This window comes from Rhinolophus sinicus, linkage group LG16 (assembly GCF_036562045.2).
Source record: "Rhinolophus sinicus isolate RSC01 linkage group LG16, ASM3656204v1, whole genome shotgun sequence".
Lineage (NCBI taxonomy): Eukaryota > Metazoa > Chordata > Mammalia > Chiroptera > Rhinolophidae > Rhinolophus > Rhinolophus sinicus.
In genome coordinates, this window is record NC_133765.1 from 39,147,701 (window position 1) to 39,166,559 (window position 18,859).

The 18,859-nt window shown below is 55.6% G+C and overlaps 1 protein-coding gene across 5 annotated transcripts in view; it reads right to left on the bottom strand.

Annotated features, from left to right (window-relative positions):
• The window catches only part of GOLGA3 (golgin A3), a 36,264-nt gene that overhangs the window by 8,412 nt on the left and 8,993 nt on the right, over positions 1 to 18,859 (bottom strand). For all 5 annotated transcript variants that reach the window (XM_074321232.1, XM_019748770.2, XM_019748771.2 and 2 more), the window contains exons 4-17: positions 17,783 to 17,895; positions 15,322 to 15,980; positions 14,814 to 14,925; positions 12,890 to 13,196; positions 10,918 to 11,120; positions 8,992 to 9,129; positions 7,517 to 7,678; positions 6,741 to 7,109; positions 5,237 to 5,314; positions 4,240 to 4,503; positions 3,308 to 3,402; positions 2,639 to 2,855; positions 680 to 823; positions 133 to 330 (exon numbers count right to left, since the gene is read on the bottom strand). In XM_074321232.1, the coding sequence (XP_074177333.1) occupies positions 133 to 330; positions 680 to 823; positions 2,639 to 2,855; positions 3,308 to 3,402; positions 4,240 to 4,503; positions 5,237 to 5,314; positions 6,741 to 7,109; positions 7,517 to 7,678; positions 8,992 to 9,129; positions 10,918 to 11,120; positions 12,890 to 13,196; positions 14,814 to 14,925; positions 15,322 to 15,980; positions 17,783 to 17,895 (3,059 nt within the window). The remainder of the gene's footprint in view (positions 1 to 132; positions 331 to 679; positions 824 to 2,638; positions 2,856 to 3,307; positions 3,403 to 4,239; positions 4,504 to 5,236; positions 5,315 to 6,740; positions 7,110 to 7,516; positions 7,679 to 8,991; positions 9,130 to 10,917; positions 11,121 to 12,889; positions 13,197 to 14,813; positions 14,926 to 15,321; positions 15,981 to 17,782; positions 17,896 to 18,859) is intronic.

Genomic DNA, 18,859 nt, shown 5'->3' on the forward strand with positions numbered 1-18,859 from the left:
CATGACACGAGGCCCTCGGCTGAGTGCCCATACGCGCAGTGACTGGCAGCGAGGGCTGTGCCTGCTGGGGCTGGGAGTGGGGTGCAAGGCAACCCTGGGCCTCTGCGTGCGGCTCTGCGCTGGGCCTGGTACCTGCAAGTTCAGCTGCACCAGGCCGGCCTCCCTCTTGGCCAAGGCCGTCTCCAGGATGCTGTTGTGCTCCCGCAAGGCTGCGTTCGACTGCCCAAGGCCCGCCAGCTTCCCGCGCTCGTGCTCCAACTCCAGAGCCAGCTTCTTGTTCGACTCCTCAAGGCGGTTGATGTTCCTGTGAAAGCCCCTCGATTCCTGAAGCTGAAACAAATCCCAGAGAGGTCCTGGCTGGTGGTGCCACCCCTACCAGACCCGGAACAGCTAACGCTGAGCGTGCCACAGCACTGGCCAGCCTCTGGACCTGAGCCCATGGCCCTCCTAATGGGCAGAGCCAGTCCGAGCTGGCATCTTGGCATCTGCAACCAGAGCCTTTGACCTGGGAGCGGCTGCTCCGAGTGTGCGTCCTAGCCAGGGTGCTGGTGCTACTGGGTGGGTGGGAGTGGGGGGGCCCAGCGTCTGGCGGTCAAAGACCCTAAAGCAGCCGGCCGAGCGCACAGGCCAGGCTCTGGCCCTCCAGGCGCTCTGCACCAGGGCCATGGGGCTGGCCTACCTCGTCCTGCAGCTGCACCACCTTCTCCCGCTGCTCCTGCAGCTCCCGGTTGGTCTGTGTGATGACCTCCTGCAGCTCTTTGTCCAGCATGGCCTTGCTGTGGCTGACGGACTGCAGCTCCACCTCCAGGGCCTGTATCCTCTCCTGACAAAAGACAGGATGGTGGGCTGGGTCAGTTTCCACACCCCCGAGACACGTGCTGAGCACACTGGCAGGTGACAAGCTCCTCCCACACCCCCTTTCCTCCAAAGGACTTAATTAACTGGCCATGGTGTGCACTCACCAGTGACTCACAAGCAGAATAACCTTCAGTTAAATGCTAGGGAAACAGGCAATTTCTGACATGCAGGTAAGAGTTATAAGTTGCTACCTGTGGCAGGCAATAGCCGCCCCAGGCGCGGGATCACCAACACCACGTGTTGCACACACACGTGAACACACTTCACACCGTGTCCTCACTCAGCTTCCTAACGAGGGTCCTACTATGTACCCTACTCCAGCCTCGTCTTACTGAGGGCCACGCAGAGTCACCCACCAAGGTCCCCGTGTGTCACATGCTGAGTGTAGGCGGAGCCGGGCTCGGGCGCCTGCAGTGCAAAGGCACCACACCCTGCCAGGTACCACATAGGCCAAGGACTTAAAAGAACAAATACTTTAGAGAAGAAGAGAGACGTAAATGAATAAATTCTCCCTCCCAACATTTACAAAGTAAGCAGGGGAGAAGGAGCAATTCATTTAACCTGGCAAAAAAGCATCATGCTGTACCAGTCCCTTCCCACTTGTAACTTCTCAGAAAGAGAGGACCAACTTTCGCTAAGAAGAAGTGCAATTACTGAACCTAAGTGAAATGACTCAAACTGGAGCGTAGAAAATGAAATTTACCAAGGTAGAATTTTACACTTACCATGTTTCCCTGAAAATGAGACCTAGTCGGACAGTCAGCTCTAATGCGTCTTTTGGAGCAAAAATTAACATAAGACCAGGGAAACAGAGTACTGGCGAAAGTGAAACAGTCTGCCCCACAGCTGCAAGGACAGGGGACAGTGACACGGGTGCCCTGCGCGTCATCTCATGACCCACCCTGCCCAACGCAGAGGGCGCCCCTTCGCGGCCAGCTCAGGGACAGCACCGCTGATGAGCAAAACGATGACAAGTCCAGGGCCTTGGCTCGTACACTAACGGCAGGACCACCGCCATCGCGCCATGTCCCACACTGACCTCCCCGATTGCTCCAGAATGATGCCAGCTGTCAGCAGAGACACCTGCACCCCCTCAACCTGGGCACTGAGGGTCCGCGCTGCACTCGCGCACCAGCTTCCCCCAGCGGCCGCTTTCTATGCCGTCACCTGCACTGGGCTCCTGCCAGCCCCCACTGTCCCTCTACCCCTGCCTATCAGTGTCCTACTGAGGAGAGCGACAGGTCTCACCCCACCCCAGCCACCAGTCTGCTGCTGCCACCTGCATGATCAAGTCCCAACGTCCTGACCCCAGCCCACCCACGCAGCCCCCCAGCAGGATCCCTAGTGGAGCCCCGCTGGGGGGCTGCTCGGAGCAGGCCCTGCAAGGGGCGCCCTCTGCTGAGACGCCTGTGCACCAAAGGCCTCCTGTTTACTCAAGACCAGTCGCATGTTGGCCCTTCCAAAAAGGTTGCCTGGCTTCTCTAAACACTCACCCGAACTCTCCGGCCCCCACCCACGCTGCTCAGAGATTCCTGCCTGACACTGAAGGGGGCAGGGACAAAGATGGGCTCTGGGGACGGCCGTGGCCCGAGCTGTCGGAGACGACCCCGCACACCCTGCAGGGTTTAAGCCAGAGGACCCACATGCAGCTCAAACACGGCCACACACGAGTCCCGCCCCTTTTCAAGACCGCTTTATGAGGGTTTCGGGGGAAATGGTGTAGCACGTCACGTCCCCACAATGAGTCTCTAGGGATATGGCAGCAGACGCAGGTACCCACGCGCAGTGTGAGGTCGCCGCCACCTTCGGCGGCTCCAGCTCGCAGCTGGCTCAGCTCGGTCTCGGCCAACTCCTGGGCTGTGAGCGCCTCCTGCAGGCGGCGGCTGAGGATGCCCACGGCGTTCTCGTAGGCCTTGTGCTTGGTCCTCATCTCCTTCTGGGCGCTGCTCAGGTCCGAGCCGAGCCGCTTCATCCTCTGCTTCTGCTCAGCGATGGCCCTAGGGCGTGGCGGGGGGCACAGGCCGTCTGCTCACCACGCTGCGCTCGCCCAGGCTTGCTGGCCGACAGCGCACAGGCCGAGTGAGCCTGCCCGGCCTTCCTCACTGGCCCAGCTCCACCCTCTCCAGCTATGGAACCGCCCAGAATCCAAGACCCCAGACAGGGCAGTGGCGGTGCCTGCAGACACAGCACCAGCTTAGGTCTGCCTGTCCTCCGGTATAGGCCCTGTGACGGCTGACACGGTCCCCTCCTCCCTCACCAACGTGCCCGTGTCCTTCCTGAATGGCAGGCTCAGTCAGTCACTGGGCCCCAGGAAGCTGCCTTGGCGTGTGTGACAGGAAGCACAGGTGTTAGCCCCTCGGGGAGCTGGTGGTCTAGCAAGCGCACGAGACACAAACGGACAGGACAGCAAGAATGCGGGGGAGGCCCCACGCAGCTCACGGCCCCTCACCTGGCGGCTTCTTGCTGCAGCTCTTCCATCTGCCTCTTGAGCACCTCGTTGGCCTCCGTGAGGGCGGCCACCTGCTCCTTGTCGAACTGCAAAGACTTCAGAAGAAGGGGAGTGGCAGTGAGGAGGCAGAGCCCTGTGGCCTCCAGCCTGACCTGGGGATGGCACCCGTGGGGAGCCTGGGAAGGACCAACCAGCGGAAAGCCATGGGGTCCCCATGCTTCCCGTCCCTGGCCACTCCCACACCAGCAGGGAGGACTCGGGCCCTCCTCCCGGCTCCAGTCGCTGGCCCAGCACCCGGACACGGCGTGCAGTCACGCGGCTGCAGGTGTCACCAGTGTCTGCGGTCCAGGTCAGGCCCACTCCACCTGCACTGTCATGGCTTCAACGCCGTCTGTTCCCCAAACTCTCAGCTTGCGGCCTCCAGCCTGCCTGCCCACCTGGGTCCTGCCTGAGCCTCTCGTGGGACATGTAAAGGTGGCCCTTGCTCTGACGTCCTCCCTCAATTTCTCACGTCAGCCCGGATGGGACTCTGGACAGAGGCCTTGCTCTCCCCGGTCCTCGGATGCCCCTGGTGCATGCTGCTCCCCCACCCGCTGGCCTCTCCTGGATCACAGGACCCTCACACATGCCTCTCACCAGCTCCAACTGCACTTCTAGCGCAGGACCTAAAGCACCGCTGCCGTGACGACTGGCCCTTCCCAGTTCCTCATGCATCGCGTCACCTGCCTGGGACTCCGTGTTGTCCCTCTGACCCAGGCCACTCCTGCCTCTCGGCATGGCGGCTGACGCCCTCCAGTGTCCGGCCCCTCACCACTGGATGCCCACCTGCCCCACCAGGATGGAGCTCCGCGACCTAGGGAGCGCCCCCCACGTCCACCCCCACAGCAGGCCCCAGGTGATTGTGGCTGAACCTGCACATGTCACAGCCAGACCTGCAGGTGCGTCTCCATCTCGTCCCGCTCCCTCTGCACCGACATGAGCTGGTCTTCAAGGGCCGCCATCTGCTGCTGGACGTGGGACACCTCCTTCTGCAGACGGGACCGCTCGGCCTCCACAGACGCTTTGTCCCCTTGGAGCTGCATCAACTCTCGCCTCAGCTCCTTCACCTCCGCGTCCAGACTCCTCCTCGTGGCCTTCAGCTCGCTGATGAGCTGGTCTTTGGAGGTGGCATCCCGGCGGTAGGCCTCCACCATCACCTGCCCGAGACAAGTTGCAGCCAGTGCGGGCGGGGCCCTCTCAGGGGCCCGAGGCCTGAACAGGAAGGCTCGCCACTTGTCCAGGTGTGACGTTTCAGGGTTAATGATAACACACTGCCCCAAACCCAAGACACCCCATTATTTTACGCTTCTGAACAAGTCTAGTGATACATGGAGCTGCCACGTCAGCTGCTGGTGCCTCAACCCTTTCATCTACTCTGGGATTCTGGCAATTCTTTGTCCCCTCAGCTGCCTGCCTGGCCTCAGATGGGGACCCCTTCTTGTGTCTCAGGATTCAAAACGAACACCACTGATCGCGCTCCCTCGGGTTGTCCCTCCTCAGACCCTCGGCACTTGGTGACACTCACTCCATTGGTCAACAGTGGACACTGGCTTCTCAAACACAATGGGCATCACGCCTGCACCATGACCTTTGTCAATGCTGGGTCATGCACGGTGTGACTTTTTCAAATGCGTTAAACAGAATTCAGCTTGTTGGTTGCAACGCATGCTCTGATGTGACAACTGGGCACACTCCGTGTGACACAGAGACCAACCCCACTGTGGGTGTTAGAGTGGAGGGAGTGAAGACTATATCTGAGAATCAATGAAGTGCCTTTAAAAAACTGAAGGCGTCTAGATGTCACCTTTCCCTGATCCACTCGGTTCTGATAAAGTGATTAAAACACACAGGATTATTTTCATATGAAGAAAACCAACAACACTATTTTACCTTTTGTTGAAGAAACTGTTCCTTTATTTTCTGCGTCTGCTTTTTCAGAGTGACAGTCTCTTGCTGCAGGTGCTCCACCTACGAGGACACATGTACATGGACGTCACACTGGTGGCTCCAAGAGGCCCTGGGCCTATGAGGACACGCGTGTACGGATGTCATGCTGGTGGCTCCAGGAGGCCCTGGGCCTACGAGGACACATGTACACGGATGTCACACTGGTGGCTCCAGGAGGCCTTGGGCCTACGAGGACACGCGTGCAGACATCACACTGGTAGCTTAGCTCTATTCCTCTAGTCCCCAGGGTGAGGTCCCTCTGGGTCTCAGTGAGACAGGATTATACCACCACTCCCTCCCCACTCTGTTTTTAGGATAATAACTTTAATCCAAGGTGCAGCTACCAGGGACTCTGTTATTAACTATACAGACAAAACTCTAATATGATCAGTAATGCCCAGTACCAATATATGTCTCTTCCAGAGCTTTCCAAGTGTCAGCCGAAGTCCCTATTACTGAGCTAACAGTCAGTAAAATCAGATTGTCAGAAGGGTTCGCACAGTTCTTATAAACTCCATCCCTGAGGGTCTACGAGCTGCCTGAGTGCGTCCATCCTACACAGTAACTCAGCTGGGTCCGTGTCTGCACAGAAAACAGTCGCCGTCGTCTGACTTCCTGAGGGAAAACGCTACTGATTTCCTCTTGTCCTGGGTGCTTATGGAGGGGGATCTGAAGACAAAAGTGTCCCTGACCCTACCACATTTTGTTCCGTCTGTATTTCCTAACATGTACCTATGTCGTCATGTCACACTGTTAGCAGAAGGGCTCCCAGGTGTGGCGTGCTAGGTCCTGTCCACACATGCCCAGACCCTCAGGCCGTCTCCCGCCCTCACCCGCCGATGCCTTAACTGTCCTGCTGACGAGTCCGGGTGGTCCCAGGACAGTCAGGTTCATAAGAAGGAAAACCCAAAAGTTCCACTCAGCTTTTCCCGTCTAAGCTTCATGTCATCCGTGGACAGAAACCAATGTTTCAAAGCCAAAGCGTGACTCAATTTCCCAGTTCTCGGCATGTACCGTGTTTCCCCAAAAATAAGACTTAGCCGGACAATCAGCTCTGATGCATCTTTTGGAGCAAAAATTAATATAAGACCTGGTCTTATTTTACTGTAACCTAAGACTGAGTCTTATAGAATACACTAACTATACTATACTATACTATAACAAGCAGTTTTTATGACGTGATATGATATAATACCAGGTCTTTTATTAATTTTTCCTCCAAAAGACGCATTAGAGCTGATTGGTTGGCTGGGTTTTTATTTTCAGGGAAACATGGTATGTGGCCAGCAGTGCCAGAAGCACACCACCTGGTAGCTGGTGGGGCCCCTGGATGCAACCTGGATGCATTCTTTCACGTTTACAAAACAAGGTGTTCACAGAAAGGACCAAACAGTTGGCATCGGCTCTCGTGTGTAATTGGTAACAAAATGATGGCAAATGTTACTACCTGGCTGGACTTGACAGCTAAGTCCTGTCTCAGCTGTTCCAACGTTCCTGAGGTCTGCTCGGCCCCTTCTTCCAGGAGTTTGGACCCTCGAGCCAGCTCCTCTGAGCCGCTGCGGGCTGCCTGCAGAGCCACCTCCAGGACAACCCTCTCGTTTTGCAGGAAGTGGATCGTGTCATCCTTGCAGGCGGCCTCCCCCTGCAGTTCCTCCAGCCGGGCCTGCAGCTCGTCGAAGCGCACCTGCAGCTCGCCCAGGGACTGCTCCCTGCTCTGCAGCACCTCCTGGGCCACGGTGAGCTGCTTCAGCAGGTCCAGCTGCTCCTGCTGCAGGGCCTCTAGCTGCTGGTCTCGCTGATGCAACGTCACCTTCACCTGGAAAAGCAGGAGCTCGATTCAGTGTGAATGGTCTTGAATGAAAACACTGCCCCACTCCAAGAGATCCCACTTTCTCCCTGTTCAAGTTCTAGGTAATTCGGGTGGACGCGTGGAGGCCGTCTTCTGCACATGAAGTTCTGGCGTAGGACACCAGTGGACTGAGCACGCAGCCGGGTCTGCGACAGCAACCAGGTCTGAGGATTGACGTTAATACCAATTTGATGGACAGCCTGGCACAAACACATGCCGTTGAGGCCAATGTGTGCGGCCCCGGGGGTCCGTGGAAGGACAGTGCGTGTGGCCCCGGCCGTCCACGGGAGGACAATGCGTGTGGCCCCGGGCGTCCGCGGGAGGACAGCGCGTGTGGCCCCGGGCGTCCGCGGAAGGCCGTGACGAGTGCTTGCCTGATCTAACTGCTGCTCCAGCGTTGCTGCTGAGGCCGCCACCTTCTGCAGCTGCTCCCGTTCCCCCTCCATCTCCTCCAGCCTCCTCTGCAGGTCTTCCTCCACCATCGTCTTCGCTTCTTGAATCTGAGCAAAGGCTGCCTCCTGGTCCAACATGTCAGCCTGGGGCCCGGAGACAAGAGGGTGTTTTAACCTGTGGGATAACCTGACGGCCACTGCAGGCGGAGCAGGCAAACCCGCCACCTGGAGGAGGGGCCCTTGTCCACGACCTGCAAGCAGAGGAGCCAAGTGCACAGGCGTCAGAAGGCTGGCGACCTCCCATGCCCAGAGACAGATCGCCCTGCTGCTTCCTCTACCACGGTCCCCTCTGCCACCCGTTGGGCCTGGCTGAAGGGAAAAGTCAGCAGTTTAGGGGCTGGGACGCAGGGAAGAACGAAACCTCGCGTGGCCTCTCATATGAGGATGGGCTGCAGCCTGTCTCCACTGCCAGGCAGTGATACATGGGACATTCTCTTGCACAGAATTATGTCCCAACCATTTGGGAAAACCAGAGACCAGGGGCCATGGGACAACCCGGGATTCCTTCCATTCTGACTACGCAGATAAGATCCTACGTCCAAGAGTGTTTCTTAGGGGAAAAAACATTAGTGTATAACTTAACATTTTTTCAGTTCTTTGACACTGGAGCCCTCGGAGAGTACGTTTTTTTTTTTTGTGGCGTGATGTTCTTCTGTCATTCACATCATCCGTGAAGACAAAAGGCCTCGTGCAGAGAAGAGCGGGATGGGATACCACACCAGTCACAGGACGCTGACTTCCCATGTGACCGGGAAGATTGACATTCGTGGCACAGAACCGCCATGGTATGTCACATACCCTTTTCTCTTCTTCACTTTTCCCAATAAACCTACCGAGTCTATATGATTAACCTCAAGGCTCAGAGAGGTTAGGAAATCTTCCAGGGTCTCGCAGCTAAGAGAGAACAGGTATCGGGGTCCTGCTCAGACTACTGCATCCCACTCCCCCAGAAATGACCTGAGGGACAGCTGGCCCTCATCCCCACTACTGCATATGGTTGCTGGAGGATTAAGGAACCGTGTAGGCTGAGTGCTCAGAGAGCAGAGAACACTTGTTAGCGCAGGCTCTGAAACGCTCTGGCACGCGCTAACTCCTTTCTCCCTAGCCAGTCCCTTCCCAGCACCCCAACTGCCTGGCTGAGCGCTGGGACCTAGGCCCCACGGTTCAGAGGACAGGAGCCGGGAGCCACCCAGACAATTCAACGAGAGATGAGCTTGCAGCGAACGTGAGGAACTGAATCCCCACCCTGATCCTGCAGATTGCTTGGTATTTAAAAGACATACAAATGCACAGAACGTTAATGCTCACGTACACATCTGTGTTCGCATATTTTCTTACCCGTGAGCAGTGTCCACAAAAAGCCCAACCCCGACCTCAGAAGCATGCTGCCCACCCACCTCGATGCCCTGGAGCTGGAGGGCAATGCGTTCCTTCTCCTTGATGGACCTGTGCTGCGTCTCTGACAGCTGGTGGGACAGGGACACGTTCTCGAGCTTCAGGTGCTCCAGGAGGCCCGCCTGGGTCATCTGTCCAACCTTCAAAGGAAAACCACGGCGGAAAGTTGCTCAGTTTTATGCACAAACGCAGACTGCCTTTCCCTGAGGTCAGCAGGGTGAGGGCCCCTGCCCAGGATCCCATCACACAGGGCCGCACTGCCCACACTCCTGCCAGCCACCTGATACCAGGGCCCACTGAGTTCTGTGTCCTGAAGAGGGGCAGGCTGGCAAGCCAGTCCGTCGTCGTTCCCACTAAAGGTGAGGGGCCTCATCTGGACAGCAGGGACAGCGGGGCTGGAGATCTGTCCACCAAATGGACGGAGCCAGCTGTGACCAGGCCCATTTCAGGCCCTGCCTCTCAGTGCCTGGCTGTCCTGCACACTCACCAGGCTGACCCCGACCATTCCCAGGACATGGCAACAGCCCAGGGTCGACCCCGGCCGTCAGCCAGGCCTCCTCTGACCGAGTGAGAGAGGTTGGGAAGAAGGGGCCCAGCCTCACAGCACCCACCAGGCCGGCCCCCGACACGCGGGTCTGTGATCAGACCTTTGAGTTCTCCACTTCCAGGTCCTACTCGAACACTCCTAGATTCACCAAAGTTTCAGGGTCTCAACAGAAGCTTCCAGAGCAAGGGAGACACCATGTGCTGGGGTTGTGTCTCAAGGCAATGAAAGAATGGGCCACCCTGCACTCTCCTCCCTCCTGGACGGTCCTGGGAACGTGTCTATGTTCCTGAGAAAAGGCACATGATGGACGATACACCCTAATTTAAGGAATGCTGAACCTGGGTGCCAAAGGCACTGGAAAAAACCAGCTCCGGCTCTCAAACTGCCACTCAAACCCTGGGACTCTCCTGTTTTTGTCTTCCAAACTCCACTTCTACTTACGTCAGATATATCCATGTTGCTTTCTCTAATATTTCATGCCTCATATAAAAGTACTGCAGCTTCCAAACTGCATTAGGTTGTAAAACGATTAATTTCTAAGTATGCTGTGTATGATCCTTTAGCTAAATATGTGACATAAGTTTAAGAAAACTTCTATTTTGTACGTTTGCAGACTTTAGATTTTTCAAAAAAAGGAGCATTTGATGGAATTAGTGTTTAATATCCTCTACTCGAGAAAGTAAGTTTTAATTAATCTACAATATTCAATCTGGACCAAAAAAACGGGGAAGGGGGGCAAGACCCAGAGCTACATTGAAAAAGACAGGCCGGCCAGGGCAGTACCCGCGCCTTCACGGCCAACACAGTGGCCCAAAGCAGTGTGGCGCAGAGCGAAGTGCATTTCGCCCACCAGCTGGCTGCTCGGAGCCCCCGAGGATGACGGGCCTGGAAGGAACAGCTCAGCATGGCTGGGCCCCTGGGCTGCTGACGCTCCTGCCTGCCTGCACCTAACGAAACGAAAGAGGAGAAGGTGTTTCCTGCAGGATGTGGGACATGAGTGTCCACACAGAGAAGGTCCGGCGATGAGGCAGCCAGTAGGTAACGCGTGCCATACTCTGTGTATGTCAGAAACAAGGTCACAAGAGGGTGGAGGCCGGGGGCAGGGACTGGGGAGCTGGGTTCAGACGATGGAGGCGTCCTCAGAGGGGACAAGGCTTAGCGGTCAGAAGTAGGCACACAGCACGTTCCAGAGAGGGGCCTTTAGGATTCTGCACGCTCAGGCACGACCTGTAAGACCCTGTGTCAGAAGGTCACGGGAAGGTGCTGCGGGCTACACGAGTGGTTAGCAGATTTTAAAAAACGCATTGTGCAATCTAAGCACAGAAGCCCTTTTAATTCAGGGGAAAGCAGTCGTCCCGCACGAGACGTGTGGGGGCCATACCTGGATGTGTGCCATCTCGCCCTGCAGTCTGACCCGGGCCTCCTGAGCCAGGGCGAGCTGTTGCTGGTACCACTGCCGCACGTTCTGCAGAGACGAGATTTCGGCCTGGGACGCCTGCAGCTTGCTGGTCAGCGTGGCACGCTCCAGTTGCACTTCCTGGAGCTGGCTCTGTAAGGCTGCCATCTGCTGTCGCAGGTCATGCACTGGAAGCAAGAAACCACAGCCGCTCAGACGGCCCGCCACGGCCAGGAGCGCCAGCCCCTCTGCAGCCAGCACGGTGGTGATGTTCAGCTGCCGTCCTGCACCAGGGTGCTTGGGGGAGACACAGGGTAGGTTCTGGCCCTGGTGTTCCGTCGTGTGTCCACCCGACACGTGACTTCATTCGCAATGCTGATTCGGCAGCACTGAGCTCACGGCCTGTGCATCTGTCAGCCTCAGCAAGGCTCATCCAGGTGTATTTTCTCCATAAAACACGTCACAGCCTCTTTGCACTTAGGGGTTTGGGGTTAATTTTAAATAGCAAAACCACCCCCAAAAGCACAAAAATGTGAAAAAATGTGGCACTAAGTTTGAGGTCCGAGACTGGAAGGAGAAGGCTGGGCTGGGACTCTGCCTTGTGGGTGGCGAGGGCCGACCTCAGGGTTCCAAACACCCTCGAGCAAGCAGGTGACTCGCCAGCAGGGAATGAGTGGACACTGAGCGCCACTGTGGACGCCTGGCTGTGGTCTTGAGTGGCCTGACAATGCCTGAGAGCCTCAACAAGCTCGGGAACAGCACGGTGTTTCAATTCCACAGAGAATCTGCTGGTGTGCTGGTATGGCCAACTCTTAACACGGATGAGGGGAGGGCAGGAAGGTAGAGGTGGAGCAAGGAAGTGACAGACAGCTCAAAGCATAGCACAGAAAAAAAACAAATATTTTAAATTTAAAATTACACCCAATATTTGACAAAATATTTACCCCTCTAAATGAGTTTCCAAAGATTGTTTAAAAAGTGACAAAACGAACATGACAGCTTAAGAGGCTCTGAGACCCTTTCTCTGAAATTCTTGGGGCCAGATGCTGCTCCGGAGTGTGGCAGGGCGGGGTTCCAGAATGGCACTGCAGGCGCCCTGTACACACGACGGGCGGACATTGGCGCCACCTTGGAATGGAGTCTCAACCTCGTGGGACTGTGGGCAAGTTCTGCTGCCCCATCAGCTCTGGTTGGGACAGGCCTGGCAACCCAGAATTATGGAAGTATTTTTAGGTTCAGAACTGTGTGGATTTTATAATTTTCTTAAGGGACTGGGTAGCATGAAACGCTCCGACACTAAAAGCAGTCTGTTTTCTCAGCCGGCGCGCTCTCCTTCGTAGTTATAAGGATAAAGCCTTTGCGACAGCAGCTGGTCACTTTTTCTTTAATGTCTACAAGTCTTATGGCCAAGATGCCACCCGGAGAGATGGGCCCGTCACAGCAGCGCTGCTGAGCCACGCAAGCCTGGCCTGAGACGGCGCTGTCTCTAGCAGGTGGCCTGTCTTCTCGGCGGCCCCAGGATGAGAAGACAGCACTGTACAAGGGCGACCCGGTACTTCGCTGTGACCTGCCACCAAGGTTCCTGGACTCTGCTACCCCACTCGTGTCACTGCCCAGGTGACTCCCACAGGGGTCCAGATAGAGCCAAAGCTGAGCTAGGGTAGAGCAAATGAAGGTTTGCATGTTGGCTTCCATCCTTTACCCAGAAGCAACACTGCTGTGGAATCACAGCTGTAGCCCTCACATGACAATGGCCTCTGAGAGCAGAGTAAGAGCAGTGAGTACTCCCCATGCCCAGAGTCCACATCCAAGCCCCAAGACTTCCCCTGCACACGTGCAAAGATGGACACGATCCCAGGGCTGGACTGGAACGATGACCCACTTCAGAAAGGTGGCGCGTCCCGCACGCTGGCACACGGGCACGCCACCAGCCCCCAGCTGCCCCAGGGCCACGCACCTGTGTTGTCCTTCCTGAGCATGCTGGTCTGCATGTCCTCCACTTTGGCCAGCAGCCGGCGGTACTGCTCCTCTGCCACCTGCAGGTCGCTGTGGGAGGAGGCCAGGCTGGCATTCTTGGCTTCCAGCATGTTCTGCAGGTCGGTCATGGCTCGCTCCAGGTCCCAGCAAGACTGTTTCAAGGTATCCACCTCCGAGCTGAGCGAGTCCTGCTTCTGCTGGCTGCTGTGACTCTGCTCCACGTGGGCCCGCAGCCGCGTGTCCAGGTGTGCGAGCTGCGCCTGCAGCTCTGCCTTCTCTTTCAGTGCCTGCAAAGACCACCAGGCAGCACAGTGACGCTCAGACCACCACCACCGCCACCCTGGGTATGAAGAAGCTGACTGAGCGAACCAGTGACACAAGGAGAGGTGTGGCCAGGCAAGCTATAGAGGACAGCACCATGCTTTCCACAGCACTCGGTCGTCCAGCATGACCGTTATCCCCAAAGAGGGCAGATTTTCCAGACACGCCCAGGGGGCAGGAAGGTGACGTCGGAGTCGGGCAGCACCTGGGGACGCTGTGCGAGCACCCCTCCATCCGCTAGGACGCTGGAAAACATACTTGTTCATAACCCCAAAAAACGTGCAAGCACGCGCACACACAGAGTAAGCACAGCAGGAGCCCTGGGGGACCAAGATGGGGAGCAGTGAGGCTCAGACTGGAAGACGGGCTGGCAGTTGGTGTCTGCAGGGAGCCACTATTTTCTGGGGGGCTCTGAGGGCTCCAGCCGGGCGCCTCGGCATAGAGCAGCCTGTGGCACTTCCCTGCACTGAGCGGCAGGGCCATGGGACCACTGTGCACAGGGTAAAGCGAGATACACGTGGGGCCTCCAGACGCCTCGGCCCTGGGCAGCAGAGCACGTCCACAAGACCAGCAAAGGGTGTGCCCCACCCAGCCTGAAGTCTGTCTCCAGGGTGTGACAGGAGTTACACATCAACACGCCCTAGGACAAGACCGTCACTGTGAACATAAACTCTGCCAACAATGGAAGAACAAACACCCAGAGAAACCGCATTAATGGAGCAAACGTAGTGGGATTCTAAAGTAGGTGTGTGTTCACGGAGAAGCCAGAAAGGATCGCACCCGGGCAGCTGGCAAGGGCCTCGGTGTGGACACAGCTGAGGAGCAGAGCAGTGTCCCAGGACGGCAGATGCCGAGCAAAAGCAAGACACCGGGGTTGGATGCCGCTCAAGTGGAAACGCACTTGGTGAGCCGCGTTCTGAAGGACTGAAGTGAAGACTGTGCACAAGCGCATGGGCTGTGACAGAGCAGGTGTCGGTGTCCCAGGACACGGAGCCACAGCACACCTGAGTAGGGGCCCACTGGCAGAGGGAGCAGCCCCTCCCGCCTCCCAAGAGAAGCGCCATGGCTGCTGTGACCTTCCTGCCACCTCGCAGTGCCCGTGTCCCCCGCTCTCCAAGCCAGATGGCCAGCCGGATGCAACCGAACTGGTTTACTCTAAATGTTGACAGGAAAGTTGGAAATTAAGGGACAGAAAATGATTTTTCAGGCACGTGCTAACCAGATAGAGCAAAGTTCATTATCAGGAAAAGCAGATCCCACAGCAAAAACTATTAGAGGGGGAAAGATAACAATTATAACGTGTCAGAAAAAGGTGAAATCCACCAGAGGAATTAAACTATTTGCTTTGTCAGGTATCTAAGAGCAGAGATAGGAATCTTCTAGGCATATCCTGAGATACGGGGACACAGAGCGCCAGCGCAGTCAGACGGCAGACTCATGCCTCTCTGAGGCTGACACTTCAGGCAGACAAGCATGTGGTGAGAGGTGAGGCATGCCTGCTGTGGCTCGTTCTCAGATGAGAAACTCTGGACCCAGAGGCCAGGAGGCACGAGGCACAGAGCACACCCACCAAGCATCATTACCTGACTGGCCTCCAGTGACAGGGCCTCCAGCTGTCCTTCGAGTCTCATTTTTTCTTTCAGAACCTGCAACATTTCATCGTGCGTTTCAGCCACAGAACTCTCCAGGGACACGCTGGAGGAAGAGGCAGGCAGCGGGTCAGGCAGTGGGAACAGGAGTGACTGTCCTGCCTCTACACTTGGCTACTTCTCCTAATTCCACCCACCCTGCTGCTCTCCCCATTTTTCACAATAAAGAAGTAAATAGATTTCAGTGGAGAGCTACCCCATCCAGAGTTGGACATTTTCCGCCACGACGTATGTGGCTGGAATGACCTCACGAGAATGTGAGCCCTGGTTAGCACTGGGCTGGCTCAGAGGCGGCTGCACAGAGACCAGAAAAGCCTCTCAATACTGCAGACGATTACTGAGTAGCTCAGGTTCCGTTTTCACAAAGCACCAGGTCTGCATGTAAATGGCCCTGGACAGACTCAGGATGGAGTGAGAGACGAGTGCTGGCCGGGCCACCCACCTGCTGCAGACGCTGTTCGCCGGGCTCCGCGTCACCCCATTGGCCTCCCGGGCCCGGTCTTGTTGCTCAGCCGCGGCGGCCTGGAGGATGTCAGTGATGGATGGGAACTGTCCCAGGGAGCTGGCAGCAATCTCCTGGCCGCCGACCACATAGGAGGCTTCACGTGCAGTCATGGTGCTCACCGGGAGGCCGCCTACCTCTCGGGCAGACACGCTGCTGTAGGAGGAGCTGTCGCTCTCGTTCCCATCGGCCTCAGATACGTCGTCTCCTGTCAGAGACACATTCTCCAGGCGGTCATCGGCCTCAGGACACAGGCTGACCGCAGACACCACTGACGCCACGCTACTCTGGCTCTGCATCAGGGAGCCCCTGCCAGAGTCTGAGGCCGGGACACTTGCGCCAGAGTTCCCAGCGTCTGCGTCTTCAGTTCTGTAGTCAGCCAGAGACCGAATCTTGCTTGATCTGGAGTTTCTTCTCTCCTTCTGATGTGCCAGGAGCCCTAAGCTGCCCACCTTGGGCCCCCGAGGGACACTCGTGCGCAGGAAGGAGTACTCCTTCGTCATGGCCACCGTACTGGCCCTTGGTAAGGCTTCTGGGTTCAGCATGAGCTCAGGGTCAAGTGTGCTGAAGGGTCTCGTTTTCGCTGCAGGCTGACTGGACTGAGAAGGAAAGAAAAGCACAATTACGTTTACAATCGACAAGCACTGACAGGCAGCACTTAAAACCTGGCGTCTGGAAAGGCTGCTGAGCTTGCTCCCTCCGCAGACGCCGGCCCCGCGGTCTCACTTCCTCCTGTCATGTCGGTGACCAGCGCGAGCACCCGACTTAATGGCGGTGACCTGATCCCCGCCAAACACCGACTACAGCAAGTCCTCGCCCATCAGACCTCCTTGATCACATTTCCTGGCTACTCTCCGCGTTTACCCCTTTAGATAAACTTGAAAATTTTCATCAAGTTATAAAACAAGTCCCACTGAATTAGAACTACCTTAACTTGACAATGACTTACAGGACAATGAGCTGTTTCCCTCCATTTATTCATCCTGCTTACATGTCCTCAGCAAAGAGTCATGTAGTGTTCATCTAGACTCTAGATGTCTTGGCCATTTTTATTGCCATTTTAATCGAATGCTTAGTTTATCATTTTGTCGTTATTACAAATATTATCTTTCCTCACTAATATAACTGGTCACGTGAAGATAACTACTTATTTTCAACATTTGTATTTTTAAACCAATTTTCTGAACTGTAATTATTTTAATAATATTTTTATAAATTTGTAATAGTAATTTTTTTAGTTGATTCTCTGGAGTTTCTCAAGGCATCACCAACACCTGCAAACAATAACACTTCTCTTTTCCAATGTTTACATTTCTTACTTCTTCTCACATCATCACGTTAGCTAGAACTTCCCCAATGGCCTTAAATGAGACTACGGATGAAGGAAGACACTGCTGCTTGTCGCTATTTCAGCGGGACTTTTACAGAGAATCTGTCTATCCTACATTATTGTGCAAAGTCAGTGCAACTCCAGTGGGGTGGGGGGACAGAGAAGAATTAGAAACATCTTAAAATGATAGTGGGATCAACTGGCAGAATAACTGAGCACGAGTGGTTAGAACACAGTAAGGGGGGCAGGGCAGACTGTACCCCCAGATATTGACACACATGTAACGCTGCAACAGTCAGATCCCCGAGAACTAGAAAAGCAGCAGACAGGCTGATGGCACAGGTCGCAGCCCAGGAATCAGCCCAAGGATGGTGGCTTTGCAGGTATGTAAGGCGCACCCCAGGAGGCAGCACTGTGACCACGAGGGAGAGATGCCCACAGAGCCATAGCTCCCTCTTGGGAAAACAAACGGCCAACCCTGATGGGGACCCGTCACTACTTACTAAACCATTCACTGAAAGCATTTTTAAAAGTTAATTTAAAATTATTTTCGCCTGTAATTTTTCACGTTTGCAGAAAAGTTGGATGAAGTGTGCAATTAACATTCCCACCCCCCTTGCCTGGAGTCACTCGATGTCATTTCCAAGCTGCTTTCATCAGCAGCCTGACTGGAGTTTGTGCCCGCGCAGGACTGAGGACAGCACACCCTGTGGGCACACGGATCGGGCGTCTGTGACATGGCACATATGCTAACTGCACGCCAAGTTCAGGAGACACTGTAGCACGCATGAAACCACGAAGGAAGCCCAGGACCGGCTGCTCGCACACAGAGCAACAACACCCACGAGTGCACTGTCGTGACTCCCATGGCAGGTGCAAGAGTAAAATGCGCTTCCTCTGGGGAGGCGGAGCACGTAGGTGGGACCCAGAGCCCTGCTGGAGTCTCTCAAAGAGGCTGCAGCCCAGAGGAGGGAGAGTCTTTGTGGAAAAGCACAGAAGCCCACCCAGGACTGCACCTGGCTGCTCTCCACACGTGGCATCTCTGTGAGCTGGCGCAGGACACTGACTCACCCTTTCCTGCTGGCGCTTCACCCTGTACTGCGCCAGCTGTTCTTCCAGCCGCCTCTGAGCCTGCAGTCGGACCTGCTCCTCCTTCTCCAGGGGCAGTGAGGACTCTGTTGAGCCTGTGGTGGGGAAGTGGCCATTCAGAAACTCACGAAGCATCAGGGCACAGAGGTCAGAACAGCGGCATGGCTGTTCTGCGTTCAATTACCATCGTGACTTAGCTTCTAAACAAGGCACGGCCGTCCAGTTGGAAAGGACGACTTCCAGACAGAGACAAATGTGTGAGCCCTGGACACTGGCTGCAGATAGGCCCTGCCCAGGGTCTGTGCTCCTGCCACAAGGGTGTCACTCTCTACAGCACTAGCGGACACAGCACGACATGGGCGACTGGCCCTTTGTGACAAAGCAACTGAGTTCAAAGTAGGTGCCGTGGTGAATGCTGAGCTCAGGGGTCCTCGGCCCTCGCCGAGTTCTAACGCTGACCTCTGATGTCACAGGAAAGAGTGAGGGGCAGTCCTGGACTCACACTCAGTCAGGCGGTCATGTCATACCAAATGTGCTCTTTCTGCAGCTACATTTGGAGGTACTCGTAGAATTGGATCCACAGCTTAACTAAATTTCTGCAATAACGACTCATGTTATAGTTTTGGCCAATAAAAGACTTTAAAATATCGAAACCCAAACCTTTTATTTTGGGTATAAAGAGCTGAACAATCAATGTAATGGTACGACAGTCACAGGTTTCTCCCATTCAGCAGACATGTGTGTGGCACACTGCCGAGGGGCCATGCTGATGAGAGCAGGTAATGTCCTAATTTGACCAGCTTCAGACGTGGGTTCTCAGGAGATGAGTAGCTGTTGCTTCAAATGACCCCTAAAACCTGAGAGTTGCCAAGTTCACTAGGAATCCACCAATGTCATTACTAATTTGTGCGTTTAACACTGAAAAGATCTCTAGTACTTTTCACCAGGGCAAGTGGTAAAGGTGGCAGAAACCCAGAGGCTGGGGACCCAAGTCAGCAAACAACACCAGAGACACAGACTCGGGTTGGGATGATGGGTGGACACTTGCCGGGAGGCAGC